At 39.5% G+C, this 27509-nt stretch overlaps 1 protein-coding gene across 1 annotated transcript; it reads right to left on the bottom strand.

The window, feature by feature from the left end:
• Positions 1 to 1404: 1404 nt before the first annotated feature.
• On the bottom strand, positions 1405 to 27295 carry LOC140940071 (delphilin-like). The gene is made up of 28 exons (XM_073388952.1): positions 26134 to 27295; positions 25350 to 25504; positions 24516 to 24695; positions 23595 to 23666; positions 23256 to 23347; positions 22580 to 22649; positions 21303 to 21600; positions 20842 to 20912; positions 20165 to 20316; positions 18632 to 18748; positions 18021 to 18098; positions 15255 to 15365; positions 14103 to 14441; positions 13671 to 13760; positions 12970 to 13187; positions 12210 to 12291; positions 12055 to 12117; positions 11669 to 11796; positions 10747 to 10815; positions 10380 to 10466; positions 9826 to 9894; positions 8721 to 8807; positions 7913 to 8042; positions 7401 to 7453; positions 6811 to 6888; positions 6265 to 6429; positions 5611 to 5682; positions 1405 to 5212 (listed from the first exon to the last, which is right to left on the bottom strand). The coding sequence occupies exons 1-28, from the start codon at positions 26686 to 26688 to the stop codon at positions 2468 to 2470; spliced, it is 6426 nt and encodes a 2141-aa protein (XP_073245053.1). The 5' UTR covers positions 26689 to 27295; the 3' UTR covers positions 1405 to 2467.
• Positions 27296 to 27509: the final 214 nt, after the last annotated feature.

Below are 27509 nucleotides of genomic sequence, written 5' to 3'. Positions count from 1 at the left end.
GTGACATAAAAAAAAAACGACTGCGAGGGAGACTACCATGAACTAATTATGAGTTTCAATGTTTTGAAACTCGCCTTTCGGGTCCCGGCAACTATTTTCTGTTGGTCGAACCTTAAAAGCATTGCTTTCCCCAAAACCAATCGGCTTTTTTGAAACGAATTACACAACCACACCACGAAAGCCGATGATAAGGGGCTCCGGTGAAGACAAGGTGTCGGGAGCGATTTGCCTTACTTCAAACCGACGAGGACTCGGTCAAGTTCATGTAAACAACACGAGATCCACAGAGTCACAAAGGGCACATTGAGCTTTAAAAGGAAAATTCTCAAGTTTGGTGTTAATCTATCCAATACTGAACAAGAAACTGCAATTTAAAAACTTGAAAATGTATTAAGAGATGTATGGATTGCTGGACACACTGTCCAGACGTCTACATTGTTTTAAAATGAATTTTCGAGATTTGGAATGGTTGTATCTCGTTTAGTATAAGCCCGATAAACACCAAACTTGAGGATTTTTTAAATTTAGGTTTCCTCTCTCTGACTTTGTGACTCTCATGTTGTTTCTCACATAAAAAACTGACTCGTACGCAGCCTCCCTCGGTTTCAAAATAGGTAAGGGGGGTTGAAACTTTGGCCAAAATTCCATAGGTTCACGTGACCTGAAGTCAGAGGAAGTGGAAAAAGATGAAACGACCAATATCAGCTTCGTTCATGAAACACCACGCTAAATGAAAGGCGCAGCATATTTGGGCCAAATCCTGCAATATCATTGCGTGCGATGATTGTTCAGGAGTGTCGTATGACCAAGAAATGAAAGCCAGCATTTCAAGAGTTCTCCTAAATGCGGCATTTTTACAGGTAACATCTACCTATGGGAGTTTGCGGTGTTCCTCGTACGCTTCAAAAGAAACCCGACCAAGCGTCGACGCTACTTTGTCGCAACCTTTTTTACAAGCTAACTACCGTATTTATTCGAATAAGCGCCCATCCTAAAGGGAGAAAAAGTTAATAGGCGTCCAGCCTCGAATAAGCGCCCACCCCCACCCCAGCCCACCTCCCTCCCACTCCTACTCAAACTCAAATAAGCGCCCACTCCCTTCCCAATACCACCCCCCAAAAAGGAATAAGTACTAATAAGAGACTTCCCCGAAGACGGAGTTTTCTTCAGACTGTTTTGCAGAAACCTTGCTTTGTTACATCTTCGCGTTTTGTTATTACCATTACTGTTTTCTTGCAAAATATACATACTACACTTGTCGAAAATGGTGAAAATTTAATAAGCGCCCAGCTCCGAATAAGCGCCCACTATCAAGGTCCAAAAATTTAATAAGCGCCCAGGGCGGTTAATCGAATAAATACTATATATATTTTTTGCCTTTTGCTAATGCTAAATAAAGATAACTTTCCGCCAGAACATCATTTATTTGCCAAAAAAATTCACACTTTGTTTTAATGTTAGAAAATAAGCTCTGCACACCTCTGGGTATTTACAAGTTAGAATTAACTGTACAATAGAATTTACTCTGATTTAAACGACACAGTCTATAGACCGCACTGAGGAGTTTGTTAGTGTACTTAAGTGGTCGAAGTTCACATCTATATCCTAGATAACCTTAGTTACCGCCAGATTAAGCTTACAATACTGTAAACGTTTTCTAGAAAACTTCTGCTCAAAATGCTAAACAAGAGGTCCTAAAATTACTTAGTTTTGAATGCAACTAAATTCAATCGTTTATCCTCGACTAATACAAATAACTAATAACTATATTCTTATAGCATAAATACGCATAATTATAAAAAGCTGCATCGCGCCAAGAATAAAAAACCTACAATTAAATTCTTGTTTTACTAATAACCTCTTAGAAAAGCACCACATCGTAATTAAGCAAATTACAGCTTAATTACGAGCCACTACTTTTTTTTACACCTTTCTTCTTTTGGATCCCAGTCCCTGTTTTGTTACTATTTTTAGAAGAACGTTTTGCGTCCACACTCAAAGTAAACCTCCCTTCGGTATAATCAAATAGGTTAATTGGTGGAAGATTTTACTACTTGTCGGTAAAAGTAGTATTTCAAAGGCGGTAATCAGCAGAAAACAGGCTTGCAAAAATCTGCAAGCTCTTAAACAATTACTTGAAAACAGTTGCCCTTGATTCCTTTACATCAAGTCTCGTTGAGTTGCATGGGCGTGCGGTTTCCACTTCGATTATTTAGGTAGCAGCAAAACAGAAGCAACACAAAATGCACCGAGGGTGAAACTTGCTCGCCTATCCTTATGAACTCTTAGCTTATCACTTAAATATTACCACGCAATCGTTCTTTTTTTATTCAAGGAGCACTTAAGACCAGATTATGGACTTTTATGGGCTTTTCAGTCCATTCGTGGTGGACATAATTTCCACACAGTGCCTATCTTATTAAGGTTAAGTATTCCAGAACTTTGGCTTCTTCGGCATCAGAGAGTGCTATCTTTGCTTCCTCAGTGAAGGTACCAGAGGCTTCATCATTGCATCCCCAGGAGGAGGTGGTACGCCAAAATAGCGCTCCCCTGGGGGTAGAGGAGCAGGTGGCAAGGAATCCTCGTCGTCTGAGGCCCCATAGTAATGATCCGATGTCAATGTAAGAGAGTTATCAAGATCTCCGAGAATATCCTCAAGATTAAGGCTAAAATCTCCTGATCCGTTAGACAAAAGCGAGGGCACCAAGTCCAAGTCGTTGTCAACCGCTCCGCTCACTGGCAGCATCGGAGGAGGTCCACTCGGGGGAGGGGGAACAATGGGAAAATCAAAGTCAGGTGTCTGAGCAGTTTTTGCAGAGCTTTCTTTCTGCGCTCTGAAATTCCCATTTTTGTCAGTTCTCTCTTGCCATCCAAATGGTGGAGCAATAGCTTGCACTTCAACTAGATCAAGCTCTTTGAAATGCATGGGTGGTGGAGGAACAATTTTAAGGTCTAACGAATCTACACTAGTCGTAGACGCGGATCGCTCATCTTTACCGTCTAGCCAGGCCAAAGGAGGTGGAGAAATCATCCCTGAAGAATCTACACCGTTTCTGGTTTCAGTTCTGTCACGATCAGTGGTATTTATTTCGGATTTAACACCAAAAGCTCTTGGAGCCAAAGACGATGTCTTCGGAGGTGGCGGAGGTTTAATGTTCGGCAGTGCACTCTCTTTGTTGACGTGGTTCCGTTTTGTTTTGATATCAGGTTTTGGCTGACGAAACGGTTTGGAAGAAGGCAATGAAGCATCAACATCTCGAGTAGGAATTTCACTGCTGTCCTCTTGTTCCGCAAGACCATTAACCGGAGAATGAAAGCTAACATTCGCAACACGTGCTTCGAAAGTTGCCTCTTCCTTCGTAGAATCTGCCACAGATGATAAACGTGGAGGAGGAGGTGGTTTAAACTTTGGGGGGCTGTCCAGCGCAGGAGAGGAAAAAACCGAGGACGATGACGAGTCGAAAACAAGCCTAGCATTGTGGAGCCTTGGAGAGCCAGGTACAACAACAGGGTGACGCGGAGAATCGAGAGATCCCGGTGACGTAACTTGTTCCCCACTTGTGGAGGGGGTTGAATGCGATAGATTTTCTGGCATACTCTTCGGTCGATATGGGGCTGGTTTGGCTGGGGCCTTGTTGGCCACGAGCGGCTCACCTTCTTTAGTTTTCTTCTGTCTATAGGGTGCAGGCATAGATGGGGGACCACGCTTTTGCACTTCTCCAGCCTTCGTGGGTAAATTACGTACGACATCCGTAGTGTAATACGCCTCAACCTCCATGGCCTTTCTCGAGACTTCAGGTGACCAACTAGTGTCCTCAACTTCCGAGTAGGGGCTTTCGCTTGTAACTGATATCCTTCTAGTGTCCTCAACTTCTGAGTAGGGGCTTTCGCTTGCAACCGATGTTTCCCTAGTATCTTCAACTGTAGAGTACAGGCTTTCGCTTGTAACTGATGGACTGCCTCTACCCACTTGGACTTCTGAGTAAATGGAGTCCGATTTTTCTTTAGATGGAATTGATGCGCTGGAAAGGCTGACATTGCGTACTGGCGGAGGGGGTATCCTGTCCTTGAAAGGGCTTGGCGGCGCTGGTGGCATATCCTTCCTGCTTTCAATACGCTTGTTAACCGGTGGCGTCGAAGGGAGAGGCCTTTTCTGTAGTGCTACAGACGAAGGTTTTATATTACTTCGAGGTTCTACAACCTCGTAAGTACCTTCCACCAAGTCTTGCGAAGGTGAATTATTTGTGCGAAGTTCCATTTCTTCCATATCTTCTGCAGTATAATGGCGACCAGGAAGCGCCGGAGGTTCTTCAGACGTCTCCTCGGTCTTCGAATTTTCAACAGCTATAAATACATTGTTACTTTCCTCGGTTTTTCTGACCACTGCTTTCTTTCGGGACCTATCTGGTTTAGCGTAAACTAGTGGTTTGACGGGTCCTCCGCCTTCGAACATCGACAACCTACTTTTCACACCGCCAGTAGGAGAAGAAGTGACAACTACTTTACTTTCGGCATCACTACTAAAAACCTCTGCATAGTCACTGTACGTTTTCTCAATCTTAATGACGACCTCTGCCTCGGCTTCCTTTGGCTTCTCTTCTTTATTACTGTTGACAAGTTCACTTGGGGTTTTGGCCAAGAAGGTAAAGTTTTTGCCAGAATTAACGCGATCAGGAACTGGGGATTTCGGGTTTGGTTTGACAGGCGGTACTGGTTTTGGTTTCGGAGATACCGATGGTTTTTCCTTCTCGAAGGAACGCGACAAGGGGTTTTGTGTTGTCGGAGAACCGCGGTTAACATTCACAACAGTCCAGCCATCTGGTTCTGACTCAACAAGCGTCGGATTCGCCTTCAAAATAGTTACTTCTGGGCTACTAACAGTTCCACTGTTTGAAGGAGTAGTCGGCGAACGTGGGGACACTGATTCTCGAGGAGAACGAGGTGACAGCGACATACTAAACGCCGGAGAAGGCGAGCGAGGTGACATTGACTCATTTAAAGATGGAGAAGAAGGCCAGCGAGGTGACACTTCCTCATTGACGAACGGAGAAGTGGGTGAACGCGGCCCACTGAATGATGGAGATGTAGGCGATAGATCACCACTCGGCTTACGTGTCACTGCCTCAACAGCTTTTCTTAATTCTTGCTTAGATTCCATAACTGGGTCACTCATGCTGCGCTCCATGGAAATCTTCCTCTGCCTTGCACGTTCCTAAGTCGATCAGAAAAAAGCTTTTTGTTAATCAATATGCGAAGGTAATAAATTGAATTTTTTATAGCGAACAAAACTGAACAAGAGGTTTAACGCTTTAAAAAGTTGGGAGCAAGTTGATGTGTCGTTTGATGTGTATGTTTCTTGTGAACGTTCTGGTTAACATATGCTCGTATAAGTGCCTTATAAAACGTTTACTGGTTTCCGTTTTCGCATGACAACGAGAATTATCACTGAAGGCAACTTGCGTTATCCGCCTCAGACTTAGGCTTAGGCAAATAATACGACCTTAGCCTTGATAATTACCGCTATCATGCTCATTCTCATCCAATAACTTGCTGACTATCGCGCTTTTAAAGGGCGGGATTATGATTCATAGCAGGAAAAAAAATGCAAACCTGTTTCTGTTGCTCTCTCTTTGCCTGCTCTGCCTTCAGTTTCAACTTGGTGACATTTTCAGCGTGCGCCTTCTGCAGAATAAGATAACATCACAGCTCAACACTTATTTACCATCTGCTTTGTTGACAAGGTGTTAAAACAAGTTGGAGATGATTTAACGCTGAGTTTACGGTAATAAATCAGATCTACTAAAGCAAAATGCAAGGAAAGATTGATTCGTAGAAATCTGACCACAACGAAACAATTCGTCGATGTTAGCAAGGTCTTTTTACTAATTTAATGTTCTTATAGACTTTTGTTTGTTTGTTCCTTTTTTTCGTAAAACGTTGGTCTGTCCTTCGAGACGTAACAAATACGAAGTATGCTCCATCCCAAACAACACAATGTGTATAAGTAAGCGGCGGAGAAACCCCACCCAGGCCACCCTTCTCCCCCTCAGTCCTATACACTCTAGCATGTCAGTCATCTTTACCACTATTATGAAAGCTATCAGCTTTCTTCCCTCAGAGTCTCAAGTTGCCTTCCCTCCAAGAGTTCATTTACCTTCAGAAAGACAGACCTACACGCTTCCTTAAAACTGAAAGAACAATCACCATCATGCTGAACGAGCTGTCAAAGATTTTAATACTGAAAGAGACGCAATGGTCACTCACCTCAAAATTCATAATAAAAGCGGCAAAAATGCCGAAGAAGTCTTCCGTGGTTGCGGTAGTTTCTTTCTCTCCGAAGAATTTCACCGTTTCACGGAACTCGCTTCTTGATCTCTCTTGTAAGCTTAGCAGCTCGTTCAGTTCACCTTCAGTGTCATCGATTATACTCTAGAAGATCAAGATCAAAAGAAACGGTTTCAGTACCCACTGATTTAACATAATAGGGCCGCTGAAACGGGAAAAAATAAGAAGGTCTTACATAAGGCGCGTCTCAAATAACACGAACTGTGCCATTAATAAATCGAAAATAAAAAATTTCGTCTTAACTTCGCGCGTCTTAAGCAAGACAGGAGGGCATTCTATGAATCATTGGCGGACACAAGAAGTTCGCGTCCCGGGTTTATTCTTATAATGTTCTTAAAATTTCGCAGATTTCAACCTCGACATTCTTATAAAATATATTCTTATAAAAAAAAAGAGTGTATTTGGGTTCATATAAGAGATAGCTAACCTTGAAATTATAAAACAATAAATGGAATGGACTCATACTTTAACTGCCTGTGAAAAGCGATCATTGGGATCCTGAGACTTAAGCGATCTGAAGGCTCCAAGGTCAGACTGTAACTCCTACAAAACAGCAATAAATATCATGAGTCACAAGAGTTAACAAATCCAGAAACTGAGTCATCGCCCTTAAATACATAAGGACGATTTGGAAATGCCATGAATGGATTCTTTGCAGACGGCCAGTCACGTAGTACAAAACCGCCATGATGAAACGCAAGGACCACACTGGGAAAAAAAGAGCTCAGATCATAAAAATGGTAATTTCCTTTTTTGTTGTTCCGTCGCAGCAGTCACGGCATTGTACCACGTGACACACCATCCTCAAAATGCCCGTTAGCCAACAAAATAGTAGTCTGGTACACAGCCGTTTTTAGCGTCGTCACGCAAAGCTCCTCCCCTCCTTAGTGGGGAGGAGCGTTGCGTGACGACTCTAAAAACGGCTGTGTAGCAGACTAACAAAAGACTTCAAAAACAACGAGGAATTGTTATCCTGTGATTGCATACGTATTGACGACACTTGCGTGGTGAAAACCTCTTCAAGTTGAAATGCATGCAAAACTAAACACACAAACCTTCATTCCGCCCGATAATTCCTCTACTTCACAAGACACCATTTGTCCTGAAACTAACATAAATAGTCACAAATGTCAGCCACGACTTAAGAAAATAAACAAATTTTTAAATGAAAGCATCTTTCCCTCACAACAAATCGCGAAAAGTAACCTGTGAAGGACTGAAGCAGAACGACTGTATTGTCACAGAACAGAACGGAAAACTTTTCCGTATAGTTCCGGTGGTTCTCAAATCAGCATGCTAAATAGTATATGTGTTCGTTGGAATAGGAGTACTTACTTTACGACTTCGCACATGGGAAAGCACAAAAACTGTTACAAGGGGAGATTCGCCATTGCAGCGAGGACGCTGACCTGATCACTTTAACAAATCTTCCCCTTACTTCGTCAGCTACCTGCGTTTTTATCGTATAACCATCTTATTTATAATAAAATACAGCAATCCTGTGAAGACAGTTCGTATACAGTTACAACAAAATTTTATCCTAGACAACACAGAAGAGAATTCATACCTTTGGCTGCAGTTTGCACTGATGGTAGTTCATCCTTAATGTTTAAAACCTCGGGGCATTTGGATTCGATTGTTTGAACCAAAAAGTGAAGAAGAGTTGACTTGTTGTCTGAAGTTTTGGTGTTACTAAGCTACATTATGGAGAGAACAAAACAGGAGCCATTAACATTTTACCGCTTAAATCGCTGTTTCACTCATTACAGTCACACCGTGGAGGAAATCCTATGGCATATCCACTCAAAAAAACCTCTATAGTACTATTTCCACATGAAACTAATTTTTTCTCGATCAAAAATTACTGAACCGGCTTGTTAAAGTTGCTCCGGTTTTTTCTAGTTTTAATTCATTTCTACCCTTGCCATGAACCATAGCTCAAGACGTGGCGGCCTTACACTTTCAGAGCAATAGCGAAAAAATCGAGACAAATCCGTCTATTCTGGAGAAAGAATAAAACAAAAACTTACGCCACACAAAACCGTTCAATGTTTTTCTGAATTTAACTTAAGTGGTTCGAACTCATCTTCACCATAATGCCTAGCTTCCTGTTAACCTGCGACCAGGCGTCGGCGGACAAAAAAGGAAGGACCGCCTGACCACAGGTTAAGCTTCGTATCCGCGTCTTAACGTTTGTCTGCTTTGGATAGACAGGTTTACTCAGAAACTGACAGGATTCGTACTCGGTCATTGTCAAGTAAAAATGCAAACACACATTGATTTCTGCTCATTAGGGGCAAATTCTTAAGTTAAGTGTTGTTACTACTCCTCTCAAAAAGGAATAACTGTACATCTAAAATTGTGGGCCAACTTACCTTGTTCAGATAGTCAATCTTGAAAGCAGCAGCGGATCCTATTCTCATGTTTCCTTTATTCATGTAATTACCCATTTTTAAAACCAACTAAAATGACAAACAACAATTACTAAATAACTTTATATTTACACTTATTCATGAAAATAGTTACGGACCTCTTCCTCAGTCGGATAATAAGCAATCCTTGTACGTCTTAGAATTAAATACGTATCACCCTCCCTTCCCTTCCGTTCGTTATTTTCTCCATGTTTCGCAAGTTATTACAATGGAACCTCTATTCAAGGGACACCCTCGGGACCAAGGCAAGTGTCCCCTGAAGAGAGGTTGGACTGGGGGTTTGTTAATAATTACCATCTTTCTTTATTTATCACACACATGACGATTTCGACATTACTGATCCTAGCAGGACGCAGGACGCATGTCATACATGAACAGCTCGCCTCGAGTCCTTCGTAGCTCAGTGGTTAGAGCATCCGACCGGTGTACGGGAGCTCATAGGTTCAATTCCTGTCGGGGACCCAGATTTTTTTCTTATTCCCGTGCTCGTGACATGTTGATCGCATTATGTCTCAACAAAGGTAATATTTTTACTTTTTTATTCTGCCTCTGAGTCTGCTGCAGTCATTAAACGCAGCCACATAATGTAAAAATAAATCATGATAAACTTGTCTCAGCGACATTAATTGTTGAGTTTCCAAAGAACATTGATTTCAGCGAGATAGTTCAGTTTGTGAAAGCTGACATCATTGTGATTTGAGTTTGCACTTAAAGTTTTCAACCCTCTTTATGATCAGTCACGTTTTGTGTGCTAATGGAGGTTAAACCTGGGTTTCGGGACCAGAAAAAGTGTTCCTTTCCCCTGAGTAGAGGTGTTCCTTCAATAGAGGTAACAGATACAAATATTACAGTGTATGTGAACATTTTTTTCCGGGGCCAAATTTTGTGTCCCTTGAATAGGGCGTCCCAAAGGAGATGTTTCACTGCACCATTACCAAGAGCGGTCAAAAATTGAAAAAATTGAAGCAGCGTCCGTGTTTGAGCGGGTAGTCAACGCGCAAAGCGTTTTGAAAATCATCTGCACGCCACAAGATACTTCCACACGTACCTCAAGAATTTTTTTCAGTTTTGGACTCTTCCTTAACTCTTCTGAAGCCTCGAGAACGGCCTCAAGATCCTGCACAGACAGAAAGAAATCCAACAAAGAATATTAATGTACGACGCAGAAAATGCTGCGAGTGCCTAAGCCCAAACTTTAAACATACTGTTGCTTCGTTGAAACAAAGTCATATCGAATGCGGTACCTACGGTTGAAAAGAGAAAAGGCAGTATGAAGAACCCGTAGTGTTCAGAGATATTGCATCGGTTGCACAATTTCGTTAAACGGCCGCCTAAGGACGTTAAATGTGCACGGTGCTTGTCTCGACTCATGCCTTAAAAAATGAACTATGTTACATGTCTAGTGTGCTAGTGATCAGTCTACGGGACACCCAGATCGGGGGACTAATCGCCACTCTACCCAACTTCATCTCCAACACCGAGCGGGCATTGTTTTTATTGCACTTAGTTGCACTTTAAAGGGAACGACAACTGGAAACAACAGAAGGTTCAAGGGTTTACAAAGTTGGTTACGAAGTAGATCCCTATTTCGTCAACTCCTACCGGCTTGATTTCCTCCACTTTGTCAGCGAAACGAGCCTTGAATAATAACGCTTTCAGTCTTTGTTTATACCAAGGAACTTTACTCATCTGCAATAAATCAACAGCAAGGTGAAACAATTCTCTCTTAAAAAATATTACGAGATCTCCTGACTGTAACCGTTTTTCGGGTTCAAAATGACCAAACAAAACCAGCCAACCTTACGTAGAGTTTTACATTCATGTTTGAATCGTTATCTACACTGACTAGCCTGACGTCAGTGCGTCTTTGTATACTCCATACATGGAAAACTAGCAACGATAAAATGTTTGCTTGTTTTTATACTGATATTGTGAGAGACAAACGTAAAGATAAAAAGGCAACAGATACCTCGTAACAAAATTGGTCCGCTTTGTCCAGCTTAGTGACATCATCAGCAAAATACTTGAATTTTTGAAGCTGAAAAAGAGAAATTAAAAGATAAGTTTAAGTATGCGGTAGCCCAGCAAGAAAAAAAAGCTTAAAAACAAATAAACAAGTTTAACTTCAAACAGGCATCAGTTTTGCCGGCTTCTTCATGGTCATGCAGTCCGCGAAAGGTTATATAATAAATGGTGTACGCTGTGAGAAAATAACGAGGAATCCTCTTTATCTCATTAGACATGTAGCTCGGGCGAGTGAGACTGAGTAGATAAGAACCCACTGAAAAATGGCCGAACTTTTCTTATCTTATTTGTTACACTGCAAAACAAACAAATAGGTAAATAAAATATAAATAAAATATAATGGACCATAGGCTGTCATAGACTACGAGCAGCCTCTCTTTTTTCTTAGTCCGTGAAAGAGAGCGACACGCTCGAGACACGCAAATGAACACCCACGCGACTGAAGGCGCCCTCGTTTCTCGCGTCCGCTCGACGCCTCCGCGCGCGTACACTCCGCTCGCAGTCTGAGGCTGTCATATCTCGCAAAAATGGAACGACCGTAAGCCGAGGATTTATACGGTCCTATGGTGTAATTTGGCCTGGAAGATGTCCAATCCAGAACTACCTCGATGTTTACAAATTAATTTGGATGAAAAGTGCTCACACTGTACACTGCAACAGTGCCACGAAAGTATTTAAACTTATGGCAAGATAATTTAAGGCTGTCTTTTTCAATTACGGCCTTTAGATTCGTTTTCCTGTTTTTGAAAGAAATAGGCAAGCGTCACTGCATACCGGCCCTGAGAGGCTATCGCACCAAGGACGAGAAAGTGCTTCAAGTTTAAACTTCGCTGTTAAAAAAATGGTTAAATCTGCAAAATTTTTACCTCTTTACTGTCTGGAGCGTACAGAAGAAGCTGCTTCAAATGTGCCTCACTGAATGTTTTCTGGTCCATCGCTAAAAGGGCATTTTTGATTTCTTCAAAAGGCATTTTCAAATGACCCAAAAGAATAGCTGAAATTTAGAACAATCAGTCTTTTGTTAACAACGTTAAAATGCAAAAAGCCACATAACAAAATGGAGAAGAGCAAATATCGCACGGACACAGTTTCTATAGACACAATTTCTTATACGCAGCACTCTGAGCAACTACAACCCTCACCACAAAACTCTCTCCTACTACTCCAACCTGACCTCATTCCTCATACCTGGCAAAATTTTTACACAAAAAAAAAACTAATGAGAAACTAATAACAAAATTTTAACTCTTACCGATGTTGTAAGTTTTTCTTGGGTTCATTATTGCTGGTTTCTGGGGTTTCTTTTCCTCTTTAGCTAAAAGAAAAAATATAGCAAAACGAACATCAATAGCTCTCTACCACGCGATATTACCTCAAATTTAAAGGGGTCGTAAGAATAAAACATACTTGTTGCCTTTTGTATGGCGCTGAAACTTTGCTCGAGTTGGATAAACTCTATGACCTCCTCTGATGGTTCATTTGTCCCCAACTGAAGACAAAAGAAAGAACATTTATTGCTAAGCTTTAATAAAAGTAAACATTCACGCCAACAACTGCACAGTAAACTTGAAAGTACTTACATGTGTGTGTTAATGTCACTGATTACGCCATATTATTATTATATTAATATCATAGGTGACGAATTACTCCTTAATTTTGCCGCGAAATTTCAGCGATAACTTGTAATTTCACATATGAAATTACAAAATTGCCATGGCAACCTTCCGTACGTCTCAGTATCAAGATGGCGACGAAGTTTTAAAATGTCATGAATGAAGACGCCAGGGCATAAAAAGACCCTTTAGAAAACCTGAACACACGAAAGAGCACATCAAGAAGGATTCTAACAGGTATTTTGTCGAAAAATTCTGAACTTAAGCCAAATTTAAGCTCTAAACGTTCGAGAGAGTTGAGTTCTCGATCGATACGATCCCGGATAAACATGTCAGAAATCCAAGATTGCTAAGGTAACTCGTCACCCATGATATTAATAGGTAATCAAATGGTATACTCGTGAAATTAGGGAATAATTTCACTTGCGTTTTGTCTAAATCCCAATAATAAATTATAAGGATTTGGACAAAACGCCCGTGAAATTATTCCCTAATTTCACTTGTCACCATTTGATTACACATACTAACGGGTAACGTTTTCTGAAGAGGCTTACCCGTGCCCAAACTGTATTCTCCAGTCCTGCTATGCTCAGTTTTTCCCAGTTCACTCTCTTAAGCTGCATTGTGTCTCCGGGACCTCCCAAAGCTGGTGGACGTGGAACTGACGACGGAGGAGGGGGTGGTGGTGGAGGTGGAGGTGGCGGTGGGGGTGGTGGTGCTCCCATGGGAGGAGGGGGTGGTGGGGGAGCAGCTGCACTTGAGCTGGTGTCTTCTAAGAAATAATCAGGACAAAAGCTGTCAAAATTCTTTAAGCGAGATTCAGGCGAAAAATAGTTACCCATTCTCATGCAGTCAGTGCATAAATATCGCAATATTTGTATTGCACTGGTTTTAGTACAATTCAACTTCATAAACGGAGAGAAACTAAAGCCTAGGTCAAACGTCGAACTTTTCAAGAGACAAACTAAATTAGGCAGATTAAGTTCATGAAAAGTTCGATGTCTGTCTTGTACTCAACCAGGGTAGACCAAACACAACTGAGAAAAAATTAACATAATATTTCGATCCACCTAAATTAAAATTTTGGATCGTCTCCTGAAAAGTTCGGCGTTTGGCCTTGGTCCTTGTAGTGCGTCAAATTTGGTAGTTCGATGCACTCTGTAATTGATACTACTACAGACTTTAAGGAAGATAACACTTTTCCACAAAATCTAGAATAAACAAGTATTTGACTTTTTTTGAGCTTTGAACATACCTCCTTTATCTTTTTCCCTCCGTGCCTTCACAGCTGCTTCTAGAACATTCTCCGGTGCCGTGTTTGGAGAGCTTGGTTCACTACCGTGATCTTGAAAGAAACAGAATTTTAGTATAACAAACTTACACCTTCATCATCATCTTTCTCAAAGCTAGGTCCCATACAGTTCAAATTCAATGTAATTTTGAATGCAGAGTATTTTCAAAGGATTCTCTGACAGCAATTTGACCCCAACTATATTTAACCTCGAAATAAAGTGTTCTACCGGCGAAAGAAACAATCATCTTCCATCATCCTACAGTGTACCATATAACTTTTTTTTCATTAAATATTGTTTTGTGGCATATTTATTATAAGTAGATACAATGAACCAAAAATCATTTCTTTTCAGGTAGGGACGCATTTTAAACCTCAGATCAACATGTATTTTACCCCCAGCTTCTCCTCTCCCTTTCAGTTCGGATATTGTTTTCTCGCTATTTTCCAGCGCTTCTTTAGTTTCCATCAGCTCTTGTGTAGTTATCGCCAACTGATGCTGTACTTTCTCTATACTGACACCAGACGCCTCACTAGAAGTTTCTCCAATGCCGCTATCACCACTGCCAATAGACAATCCTGAACGAGGGGTTGAAGTAACTGGACCTGTAGGAAGAGATGACTGAACTCCAGTAGTGGATGCTCCAATAGGACTGTGTACTTGCGCTTGTGTTTGGATACTTGTTACGCTTGATTTTCTCATTTCGTCTGCTAAGAGGGCATCTGCTAGTTCTTCTGTTGTTGACACAGAAAATAACAAAGAATGTTAATTCCACACTTTCTTTTCGCAAGTGCATTAGTTGTGCCTTAAACTGCGAAGATCTTCTTTGCATTTATTTCTTCACTCTGCAGTTCAAATATATGAAAGTTATATATTCATCATTTCATCTTCATATTTTTCGGGAATATTACCAGCTTAATTGGCTAGAGCGCAGCACCGGTATCGCAATGCTCGGGGTTTGAATCCCGGCGAGCCTGAATTTTTCAGGTTTTCTTTTCGCAACTGTATATAAAGTTGCGTCTTAAACTGCGAAGATATTCTTTGCATTTAATTCCTTAACCATTTGCATCACAAAGCGAGTGATATCAAAAGTACTAAATTCAACGTTCAACCAAAACCGCCACGACAAGCAAACAAATACAATACTAACAAACAATTTAGCAAACAGCAAGAAACAAAGGAAGGTACAGTCATAGCAGAGTCTTTCGGAAACACCAAAGGGGCAAATTAAAGGTTCCTCATTTTAAAAGCAAACTGTTTGCTGTATTATGGAGGATAGGGCTGTAAGTTTGGCACCTTTGGAACCAAAACAACTGTTCTGACAGAGATGAGGTGTCGACAATGTAGAGGTTGTGTCCAAAACAAAAGGTTTGATTGTCTTTAAAGTATTTTGAACTTTTTATTTGTAGAATTTAAAAAGGCTACCCTTTGAAGGGTGGTTTAATGGACTTGAATAAGGCATTTGGATGACGACACCATTTTACTATTCAGTCTTTGGTCTATAAAGAAAACTAATTCAAGTTTCTAAAGTGAATATCTTTAATTACCAAGTCCTAAATCAAGGTCATCATCATCATCCCATCCTGAATCTGGTGTACCATGCCTTGGAGACCTGGGAGACATATCACGCACTGGAACTGTATCCAAGTCATACCCACCTGTTGATTAATAAAACAAATTATGAAGGCAAGTCAAAAAGGTGATTTTTTTTTCGGGCTAGTGGATTTAAGAAAAACATTTCGCTGACAGAATTTTCAAAAAAATTAATAATGGATGATAAATGCATGCAAAAATGTAATTGATTTTGTAGTTTTTATGTTGGTCAATTCAAACAGAATCTTAATAGCAAATGTCTGTATAAATCGAGGAAAATCGAAATTTCGCGGCCACAGTCAAAAAATTATTTTCGCTCACAGACATTGTCCATAGTTAGGTATTAGTAAGTAACTAAACGCGGTGTAGTTTGTTTTTCAAAAGGCCGCTTGGATTTGGAGAAAATCGACAAAATCAATTTTCGTGGTTGGCGACTTGAGACTTGGCAAAATGAGGCGGTCTCAAAACTTTGCTCGCACGCAGACAGGAAGAAAGCGGGGTAAAATATTCCCCGATAAATCAATTTATAAACGGGTTCTACTGCTGGTTTAGTGATGAATTCTTATCTTAACGGTAATCTGGAAGATAAACAATGCTATTTTAGTTTGGATTCTTTTTCAACTAAAGGAAATTTGAATTTAGATTGAAAGTTGCGTTTTTATTTCATATTTTAGGCATGTGCTACACCTTGGTTTAACCTGAAAGTCAAGGCATAAGTTATTTAAACATTGTGCTAAAACATATGTAAGAATTGGCCTGGGAAATTAAATTTGTACTTCACACGAACCTTCTGAAGTTGAATAAATTTAGCTTGAAAATATGAGACTTTTCAAGAACGTCGGTCGGTTGTGCTCGACAAGTCACGATAGCTGGGTTCTCCAAAAGAGGGGGGGAGAGAGAAAATTGAGAGAAAATTTTCTCTCTCCCCGCCGCGTGTCGCCTTTTCTCGCGTGGGGTGATTTTCACGCGCGCTCGCGTTTCCCTCGCTCTACTATCCCTGACGAAAATAGGTAGTAGCCAAGCAAGATTCAGAGCCACCCTTCCAGAAAAAAAAAAAAAAAAAAAAAATATATATATATATATATATATATATATATATATATATATATATATATATATATATATATATATATATATATATATATATATATATATATATATATATATATATATATATATATATATATATATATATATTTTGTGGAAGGGTGGCTCTGAATCTTGCTTGGCTACTACCTATTCCGTTTTCATATATATATATATATGAAATAGCATCATTTTTTTATTGTGATTCTTCACTCAAAACAAAAAAAAGCTTCCGAGATCATTTATCGAGGTTGTCCAAAGTTTAAAACCTACTCAGTGTTCGTGTCTACTGGCAGGGTGTATGATTTTGATGTTTTCCAAATCCCTTAGTCAATACTTTTATCACGTTGGTGTCAAAAACTGACCACTTTACACTTTTAGATCAAGTATTGTTGGAAGTCAGATTATGCAACCTTTCAGTTGATGTATAATTGAACAAATAACTTTGAAAACATAAAAAAAATGTATGAACAAATTTTTTTTCTGCTCAATCTTCCTCAATTCGAAGGATGGTGTCCGTTGTCGCACAACACCACTCCTTGTCTTCTCACATTGTGACTGGCTGTATGTTGTAACTGATTCTATTAAATGGTAAGAACATCTCTCAAATCGCCGAAAATGTCTTAAAAACATATTTTTCTTGTGATATATTTTGTTCAACCACCTTAAAAATTTAGATCATGATGCTCATTCGGTTTCAGTAACATTTTAATAACCTGGCCCGTCTCAAATGACCTTTCGTTGGAGGTCAAATTACAAAATGCGAGAGTAGATAAAGTAAGAAAAGTGCCCCATACTATAAAGGTTATTTCAATCAAGTTTAATTCCAATTGCATGTTAGCAAATTAGTTATCGTACTATAGAAGTACATCAGATTTCTTCTCAGGAAACGACAATAATCCGTTTCGGCAACAGCAAGGCGTGAGTGAACTAATGCAAATGTGTCATGTTTCACTCAAAATTTGTTCAAGTTCAGAAGGTTTAGCCTCCCACACAGGCGTTTTTAGGGGAGCTCGTTTTGCATTACGAGCTCCCCTAAAAATGCCTGCGTGGGAGGCTACAGAAGGTTCGTCTGAAGGGCAAATTAAATTACCCAAGCCAGTTCTTACATATGTTTTAGCACAATGTTTCACTAACTTATAGCTTGAGCTTCAGGAAAAACCAAGGTGTAGCACATGACTAAAAGTTAAATCGCGACTTTAAGCCTAAATTTACACTTCGTTCACTTGTTAAAGAACCAAAACTAAAATATAATTGTTTACCTTCCACATTATCGTTAAGATAAGAATTAACCGCCATACTAGGGCTAAAACCGTTTACAAATTGACTTATCGGGGAATATTTTACCCCGCTTTCTTCCTGTGTGCGTGCGAGCGAAGTTTTGAGACCGCCTCATTTTGCCTCAAATTTTGGTTGTTTTCAAGTCGCCGACCACGAAAATTGATTTTGTCATTTTTCTCCAAATCCAAGCGGCCTTTTGAAAAACAAACTACACCACGTTTAGTTACTTACTAACACCTATCTATCGACAAGGTATGAGCGAAAATTAATTTCTGACCGTGGTCGTCGGTTGCCCGATATTTTTACAGACATTCACTCCTAAGATGACAAGAAAGCATCCGGCAGTTGCTTACCATAACCACTTCCTGGACTAGTTCGTCCTCTGACCACTCCAGCACCGGGCCAGTTACCACGGGGTTCATCAGATGTGACTGAAAAAAAAAATGTCAATTAATCGAACATTTGTTCGCCTTTAAAACAACTCCAAGCTGAGGAAAAGGTAATTTTCCACTGGATCGGCTGGGACCAGCGGCTTGGATAAAGGTCACACAAATCTTTGTTACACAGCAACAAGACTAAAAAAATGCAAATCAAATTTACATACAGGTGATGAAAAGTTGAAAGAACAAATTATAATAATAAGTAAAAGCAACAAAACCTCAACAAATAGCATTTTGTAGTACACAGAAGAGCACTATAGTACACTGTATGCAATCTGCCCTTTGTAAGGAAGGGTAGTCGGTGAATAGTTTCCCACTAATATTTTCCTTGATGCTATTGCAATTTTTCCTTTGTACAGTTCCTCCTCTTTTTTGTATTTTCCTGTAGCAAAAATATATATTATTATTTGCTTGATTAATTATTGTTCTGAATTTATGGCAAGCTGGAAAGATCACATGTGAAAGTGCAATGAAACAGCTGTATTCATGAGTATTCGAAAAGATTTGGATCTGGTTTTATTTACCTCCTCCTGGAGTTGTTACGCGTTGTCTGGGTGCATCAGAAAGTCGCATGGCCTGTACTCTGTAAAGAACATCAACTACTTCATCATTGTTGGTATCCAAACTGGGAACAACACCAGCTGAAATGAAAGAATTTAAAACTTGTTAAAGTTTTGCAGCAATTTATGTGTATTAAAGAGTCACGTTACCACTCCCTCTGCAATGGAAGGTTGGATGCAACAGTGCATGATTTAGTGCTACTACCTGTAGTTAATATTAAAAAGGGGAGGATCTTGTGAACAAGATGCCACACCGGAATGGTGATGATGCAGCTGATGATGGTGATGATGATGATGATTATTAAAAAAGAGAGGGAGAGAAATAACAACAGAAATTTTCACACTCATGCCGGAGTGGACCAGTCATGTACAGCTAGAAAAACTGTCTATAGACTACCTTGTTTACATGTAACTTGCCTCACACTACACCACTGTGTCCCAATTGAATTTTTCTGTGGCAGACAGTTTTAAAGAAGAAAAAGGGTAATGTGCTAGGGACAAAAATGGAATCCCTGGAATTCTAATTGAGTGATAAAAGCAAATCAAAATGATTACTGATTGGCAGGAAAGCGATCAACTAATACTCTCCACAAAAAGAGTCATCATTGTGGCCGATACAAATGTCTTTAAGACCGCCATTACTATTATTACAAAGCAACGGCAAAAAAGCAATAGGGTTAGATTGGAAAAAAAACAATTTTGCATGTGCATCAGGCTTCTTTGTAAATTTCTCAGCCATAAATGAGAAAGTGCCTAATTTCACTTTTGTAGAGGACGGAGACACAAGACAACAACTTCCAATTTCTTTTCTAGAACTTTGATACAGTCCTTTAGAATTCAACTCCAAAAGATGAACTAAATGAGATGGAATAAAGAGGCAGAGCGAATTCACTTTTTAAGTGACGTTCTCATAGCTGTCGCTGTTGTCATTGCTTAAGCTCCCTATTATCATCATCAATCAGGGATGTTGCTTAGAGACAGCGGATGGTTAATTTCGCTGGTTGAGAGCAACCTTACCACTGGCTTACATTTCTGTGGAACGGACAAGGGGAAATTTTGTAGGTGCAATTGACAAAGACTTGACTAGCTTAGCTTTTCTTTAGCTACATTCCTTATCATCATCATCATCATCATCATCATCATCATTGACAACCACAAAAACAACATTATTATCACCTTCCTCAATCTGCCATAAAACTCTTCTGTTATTATCAGTACAATCATCATCACCATTATAATCACCATCAACATTATCAGACTTATCATCATCATCCATAACCAAAATAACATCATCACCATCCTCATCAGTACAGTACAGAGTACAAACGTCTTCATTGTCACCATAAGATTACAGTGCAGACACTCAAACCGGGACACTTATTCACTGGTCCATTTGTTTTCAGAAAACATTGTGATTGGACAATCATCTACTGAACGTCTCGGTTTGAGTGTCCCCACCGTAACAGCACTACAATTTTTCTGGAATATTTTCCTCACCATTCATCTTCCTTGATATCATTCTTGCTGCTGCTCTGTCAAATGCTTGTTGTTCTTCCGCTGGAAGAAGTTCACTCAAGTAGTGCAACATTTGGAGCTTTGCTCCATCGTCCAAAACAGGTTCCAAGGCATTAATTAATCTCTGGACATTTCTAAAAATTGTCAGGCAAAGATTTAGCAATAAAAATTCCCTTTCCACATTTTCATAAAATTCTTTAAGACAGACAAACTAAAGACAATTTCAAATAACCAAGAATCTGTAATTAACTCACTAACATACACAACAATGAAAAGGGACAGACACCTCTGCAAAAAATACCACACATGACAAAAGAAGTATCACATCTACAAGTAATGAAACGTGCCTTATAAAATACAAAATTTTGACTGAAAATAATGTCCCTCACACATGTTTCTCATAGCTGGACTCTTACTATGAGTAAGTTTAATGCATTCTCCCTCGAGGTTCAAACCTCACTCTCTCCAAGTGCAACTCCTCAGCTACACATGTGAATAGCCCACTGGCCTGGTAAACTCTTAGGTCACCAGATGGGGTTTTTACCTAGTTGTTATGTTTACGTACTTTCGAGATTAATTTTGTTTCATTTGTTCCCAGAGAAGAGAGAGATTATTATGATTATTGTGTTCACAATACTACACTAAGAAAGCAAACTTGCCTGTCTTTACTATACTGGTCAAGGCTTTGTTTAATGAAAAGCTGCTCTCCACGTGTAAGAAGTTGGCTCATCTGAAACAGTATCAAAATTTTTTAAGTACACATATTTTTATTTTCATCCATTTTGAAGCATGTGTAAGTCACGAAAGAACTCTAAACTTAATTGAAGCATAGTGGATAACTCTTATAAATGTACAGTGAACATATTTCTTGTACATGTTATTAAAAGGGTTCTTACTTGAGGCAGAAAATAGGACCACTTGACTAGAATTGCCTTAACTAAAATTTACCCTGCTGATCACAAAAAAATGATTCCCCACAAGTTCAGCCTCTGAATTGACTCTCATTCCATAAGTGTATGTACATTCGGTACAGTGTACCAAAAATCCCGTGAATAAAGACATTCCTAACAAAAGCATCAACTAGATTGTACTATGCCATCAAGCCCAAACATTACCTCACCTGAATTTTGAACTGCCTGGACAGTATACGAAGATCATCCTTACTGTAACCTGTTCCATTCGTGAACAGATCACTCCTGATAGAGAAAGCCTTTGATGCCCTGGAAGAACACCTTGAGACAGTTGCTGGTCTTTCATTTTCAAATGTTACCGACAGCTGTGATGACCTGCTTGATGAAGGAATTGATGATAATGATGACTGGTGTTTCAAAGCACTTGTGGGTCGCCACTGAACCAAGAGAGTTGGATGAGAACCACTTCCTTTTAAAAGCCGTACTACATGATTGTGTGGCTTGCCCCTATTGAGAGATTAGATACATTTAAGGTGATTAAATGTTCAATTCATACATGTAAATGTCACAGGTCAAAAATTAAATTCAGGTTCAAATTTTTTTACCTAGGTTGATTCTCAATTTCATATGTCTCCTAGCCCTAATTCAGGAATAATTAGGGCCAGGAGACAAAGGGAATTGAAAATCATCCTAGGCTAATAAATTTGAACCTGAATTTAATTTTGACCCGTAACATATGCACCAATTAAACTAATAAAAGTCCATTAATTTGTTCCCAGGCAACATCCAAATGGGTTTGTCAAGCAACACTTGATGCCTTAGGCTTTTAAAGGAGCAGTATACGTAGGGATGGGCTCAATTCCTTGCTGGATCAACAATACAGGCCCAGTACACACATGTATAATCCATGCAATACATATTCAGTGAACACTGTAAGGCATATTTACACCCAAAACAAGAGAGAGGCCACATGTAAAATTTTACAGACACATGTACATGTACAAGTATGTGTCTCACTACTGTACACATTGTAGTTGCTTTGTGCAGAATTGCTGGAAAAAATATCCGTTCTTCTGAGGTTTTGCTTTCATGAGCAGCTAAATACATTTATTTTACCTATTTTCAGTGTGAAATAGTTGTTCACACTGTGATAGAGTATCCTTGAATTTCTAAACATTTGCATAACCCCACATATAATAGTTTCATTGGTGGCTTAGAGAAAGAGAGGCTGTAAGTATATTTATCTTCCTTCATTCTCCAGATCTTAGACTACTATTTACTGGATGTGAATGGTTTTAACTTGGATTTTTGACACTGGGAGTGAAAACCAGAAATACAGTAGTGCTTAAATATTATTGGACAAAGAGGTGTTTTTAACTCGCCCCCGCCCCAACTTGAATCCTGTACACCTATTGTTAAAAAAAGGATCCCAGCCCTAATAGATAAATTTATATTTATGCATCAAACCTTACAGTTAATTTATTACCTGACATTTAATCCATTTATTTCCAGAATGTGGTCTCCAGCTTTCAGTCCAGCATGAAACGCTGCTCCACCTTAAATAAAACAAAAAGAATACATTGGATGCTTTACAAACAATGTATGAAGTAATCTAGGTCAAAAAGAAGCTTTCATCCACAGGTGGCTGAATTGAATTATTTCACTATCACATAATTTACTGTACAGAGAAACCCCACAGAGTAGCTAACTACACAAGACAAGTTAAAAAGGTAGGTAAAGGCGCACACGATCCAAAAGCCCAAACAGCCAGAGCTCATCCTGGTTTCTTTAGCATGAAGCACCTAGGAGTATTGCTACTCCCCCCCTGGACAGGATGCTAGTCCATTGCAGGGTTACCTCCCAGCAGTATGTCACTGGTATCCATTTACACACCTGGGTGAAGAGGGACAAAGTGGAGTAACTTCCTTGTCTCAGGAAACAACATGACAGGGTTGAACCCCAGACCTTCAGATCTGGAGTTCACGGTGTAACCACTCGGCCACACACACGCCTTCACAGTACACAAGTCAAGTTAGTGGACAAAACCCTTTGATGTGATTACAAAAATGTTTTTTAAATGCCTCAACTTATTGGCACTGTTTGATTCATGGTTATATATGTATTAAATAATCAAACAAACCCAATAAAATATTGCACCATACCTCTATCGACAGTCTTAATAAACACAGGGGAGCTTCCACTAAGAGTAAACCCAAACCCTGCACCAGCTCCGTCTCTTTGAACTTGAACAGTCCTACCATGAAAATTGTGAGGAGAGTGTTAATTGCACCACTAAACAAACTTTTCTCTCAAAACCTCACAAACCTTGCAGGAACTACACCACCTTAGTTACATGTAATCCCCGGTAAGATCCATAGTTTAGTAAATGGATGACTGGCCAGTTGTTACAGACAACATGCGTACATGTACAGTACATCAACTAGTTACATTACACACGGATAGAAACAAATAATAATAAAACATTTATATACAGATGATACCTTGGGGGACCAGCAGCATTGTCTTTCACTTTCTGCCACGCCAAATTACTGCTTGTTCCATGTGACCAAGTGCTGACAGAGACAACAAATTTTATACTCAAATTTCTCAGTTTCAATATAACTGGAAGGGTTTCATTTAAAATTGAAGTAGCCAGCACTTTTGAATGGAGCAATCAATGGTAACAACAAGGGGAGGGTTAAAGGTCCCTTCTTTTAGGAGAGTCTGGGAATAGGCCTTTCCACAAGTTGCTCGGCAACTTTTTGGCACTGAACTTCTTGTATTTCGAGAAACTTTTTGTACTATTCTGAGTAATTTCTCTAGTGGGAGATAACAGAGGAGCTTTTAGTACTTAAATTAGCCTTTCCTCCAAAATTCACAATGTGTTTTAGTAGACAATTTATGAATTTCCTGTGAAAAAGGAACCAGCCCCCTCTAGCTGGGGCAGATCATGGGCGTAAGATGTATGCAGCTGGACTGCTGGGTCAGATGGTTTTTAAAGAAAATTCAAAATGGTGGACAAAGATTCACACTCAAGTAACTCGATTGTCTCAGGTGAAGGTCATGTGAAGAATTTCATTGGCTCATACTAGAATTTTTACAAGATTAATCTTAATGTAGATGCATAGTCTTTACTCAAACATTTTTTGGTTTTAAGTGAGGACAAAGTTATGCTGGTTTTACCGAAAAAATTGCGCAAAAATACTCAGAGACCTTACTTTTTTGAGCGACTTTGAGCAACTTTCATTAGAAAGAGCAACTTTTGAGAAACTTTTTGAGAAATTACGGGAACCTTTTTGGGAAATCTCGAGCAACTTGTGGAAAGCCCTACCTGGGGGTGTGCTCCAAAAGAAAACTTTGAAATTTTCATAGCCCTAACTCTTAGGGGTCAAGGCTGCCGGCAGCAATTACACTGTACATACCCAAACCTGCCAATTGGGGCAGGATGATGGCTATTGTATGTAGAAAATTCTAGGTCTGAGGCACTTGCTAAATCTGGTAACAATTCATCATCAGCTTGCTCTCTTCTGGCCTGCATGATTTCCCCATTGTTTCCAACAAGAATGTCAAATAAAGGCTGATCCTTCTTGGGAATAAAACTCCTACACAGGACACACAAGAAACATACCATATTTAGACATAATCTTCCATTAAGTCATTAAGGAATTGGTATTGTAAAGGGCTTACTGGTTAAAGTACAAGAAACATCTCTAAAAAAACTTTAATATATTATCATTATTTTGTTATATAGCTAGAATTTTTTTCCCAGCAGCGCATGCTCTCACAGGTTACTTTGATGTCACATGACATCTAAAAATTTAAGAGGACAGTCTTGAGACATAGGGCACGATCCATTCAACCAAAATTTCCAGAAATTTCAGTCCAAAACTCAATGGATGGGTTCAGTCCAACCAGAAAAGTTTCGAAAAAACTGGTCAACCTTTTGAGGTGGACCACTTTTCCCAGTTGGACCTGTCTGAATTTTGGTTGAATAGATAGCGCCCATAATTAATACCTAGGGCTCCAAGTACACAGTAACTAAATGCAGTAACTGTTCATCAGTAGGACCCCAAAAAGACACAGTGGGTGTCCATTATAAAATACAGTGTTCACTGATGAAAGAGCAAGAGAGAATTGAATCCTTTCAAATAATAAAATGTACAGTACATGATTTTTAAGATTTGCTTGGGATCAAGGAGAGCAACAAAATCTCAAGCAATAAGAATAGCCCAGTGAAGCTCAACTTGAAACCTTACCTTATTTCTTTTAAAAGCTTCCTTTCCACAGGCATTTTAAGAATTCCTTTAAGGCTCTGTGCCAGTTCCTCAACAGACCTGTCTCGTGCAAACTGGTTGAGGGCTTTTATGAGCATCTTTTTCTTGGTTTCTTGACCAGCGAGGTAATAATTCATCTTGACACAAACATTTACGATATTAAAAAAGAAATTAAATGATAAATAGACAATTAGTTACCCTATAAAAGCTTAAGTTAATATTATCAATATCAGGGCTAATATATACCAGTAAGTGAGCGCAATGTCATTTTTCAAAAAGAAAATTTAATAATCAAAATTAATATAACTTCGCCTCAGTCACCAAAATAACGTACAAACTCGCACATGACGGAAACTCAACATCAACCAGCTGCACTCTCTTTCAAAATTGAATTGTATCAGAAATTTTGATAATTCTTACTAAACAGCTTACTCCATGCGAATAAAAGATAATTTTGTTGCCACAAATTAAAAATGTACATGGCAATATAGGTATCAAATTAACGATGATGACCTCGAAATAGAATCTCGCAATAATATTTCCACGTTAACAGTGATAATAGAGAACCCACTTAGGTAAGCAACGAAAACGGCCTAACAAGGTTTGAAGTACAAGTTAATCGCTTTAGCAGAATTATACAACAGTTTATCAATATACACGCCATGGTAGCAATGTAAACGTTATGTTTATATCAACAGAGACAAGAACTTCGATAAATAACAATTAATAAAAGCTACAATGTATATCGTTCATTTTTCTAACTTACCTGCACGAAGAAGTCTCTTGCACGTTGGTACCTTGAAGAAGAACTCTTTGTGCCTCGCTTCTCGGTTATTCCCATATCTGCAGCGCCAGCAATAAGAACTAAAGAAATCGTAGGACCACAGGAATCTATCATTTGACCTACTTCATGCTCGTTCTTGTGTCTCACATTAACACCGTTTATACGAAGAACGAGATCTCCACTACGAACACCGACATTTTGTGCAGGACTACTTGGTTCTATTTCTGCGATGAAAACAGGACCTTTGCCGCGAACTGCAAAACCAAACCGACCTCTTCGCCGACGAAGATCAAACGTTCTGATTCGGGAAATCACTGCCAACGCCGGTGGAACCGTTCGCGATCTTTTAGCCAGTAGGATGATTTCCTCTTTACTTAATCCTTGGACATTTTCACCATTTACTTCAAGTATCTGATCACCCGGTTGAAGACCTGCTCGTTGAGCAACGGAATTTTCTTCTACAGACAATATGACAACAGGGGCTTTTCCACCGACAGTGAAACCGAAGGCTTCAGGCCAATTCTCGTTTGTCCTCATATCGATTAAACAACTTCAGCTAAGATCTAAAACACCTGAACAAGTTTGTTCATTCTACAGGCTCTTGACAATCAGAAAGTCGAGAATTTAATTCAAATAGTCGCAAATTTGACAAGTTCTTGGGTTAAATCATCCCGTTAATGAGGTCCACAACATCAAATGCAGGTGTCCATTAGCAACTTTTTACCTTAATTTTGTCTTCCTGACAAAGGTTTTTGTTTTCCTCCTTTCAGAGTTGAATTTGTAAGCCTGGAATCTTGTTATCGAAATCCACGCCAAATTGATGGCATTTACAAGAAGTACCTCAATGGCAGGCTCAATGCAGTAGTGGTGGCTCGAACTCTGCACGTATTGAGTGACAAGCACTCGACGCCAAATTCTGAAACCAAGCAACCGAAACCTCGCGCCCTCTGTTAGAAACGAAAGGATTCAGAAACTGGTCTTGACGACAATTTTCCGGCCAGTTGACGACTTTATCCTTTGTTAGAACAAACGAGCTACGTCATCCACAAACACTCAGCTGAGAAATAACTGCCGTTGTTTAGTTATTTCGCTGTTCGATCACTTTAAAACAATTCGCTTCTCTCAATTACGCTGTTGTTCGCTCCGCAGTCAGCGCAGTGTCCCATTGCATTATTATTATTCATGCAAATTGCATGACGATTTCATAACCTTTCGAAGAAATTTGCATATTTTTAAAATGGTGAGCGCTGAAATTGTCAATATCAGGAAAATTTCTTCGACGGCGGGAAATCCACGAAGTTCCTACGCTGCAAAACACTTGAAACGCAAAACGTAATTTGATCCCAGCCTTATCACTA

The sequence above is a fragment of the Porites lutea genome, chromosome 6 (assembly GCF_958299795.1).
Source record: "Porites lutea chromosome 6, jaPorLute2.1, whole genome shotgun sequence".
In the NCBI taxonomy this organism is placed as follows: Eukaryota; Metazoa; Cnidaria; class Anthozoa; order Scleractinia; family Poritidae; genus Porites; species Porites lutea.
The sequence above is the reverse complement of the archived record's forward strand: the minus strand, read 5'-3'. Positions and strand labels throughout refer to the sequence as shown.

Bases quoted from the DNA above. Each gene is read 5' to 3' on its own strand.
- LOC140940071 (XM_073388952.1), bottom strand. From the start codon at position 26,688: ATGAGGACAAACGAGAATTGGCCTGAAGCCTTCGGTTTCACTGTCGGT. The intron at 21,601-22,579 runs GTAATAAATTAA...ATCTCTCAATAG, and splicing joins ATAAATGGATTAAATGTCAG to GGGCAAGCCACACAATCATG. The intron at 12,292-12,969 runs GTAAGCCTCTTC...TTTTGTCTTCAG, and splicing joins AGAATACAGTTTGGGCACGG to TTGGGGACAAATGAACCATC.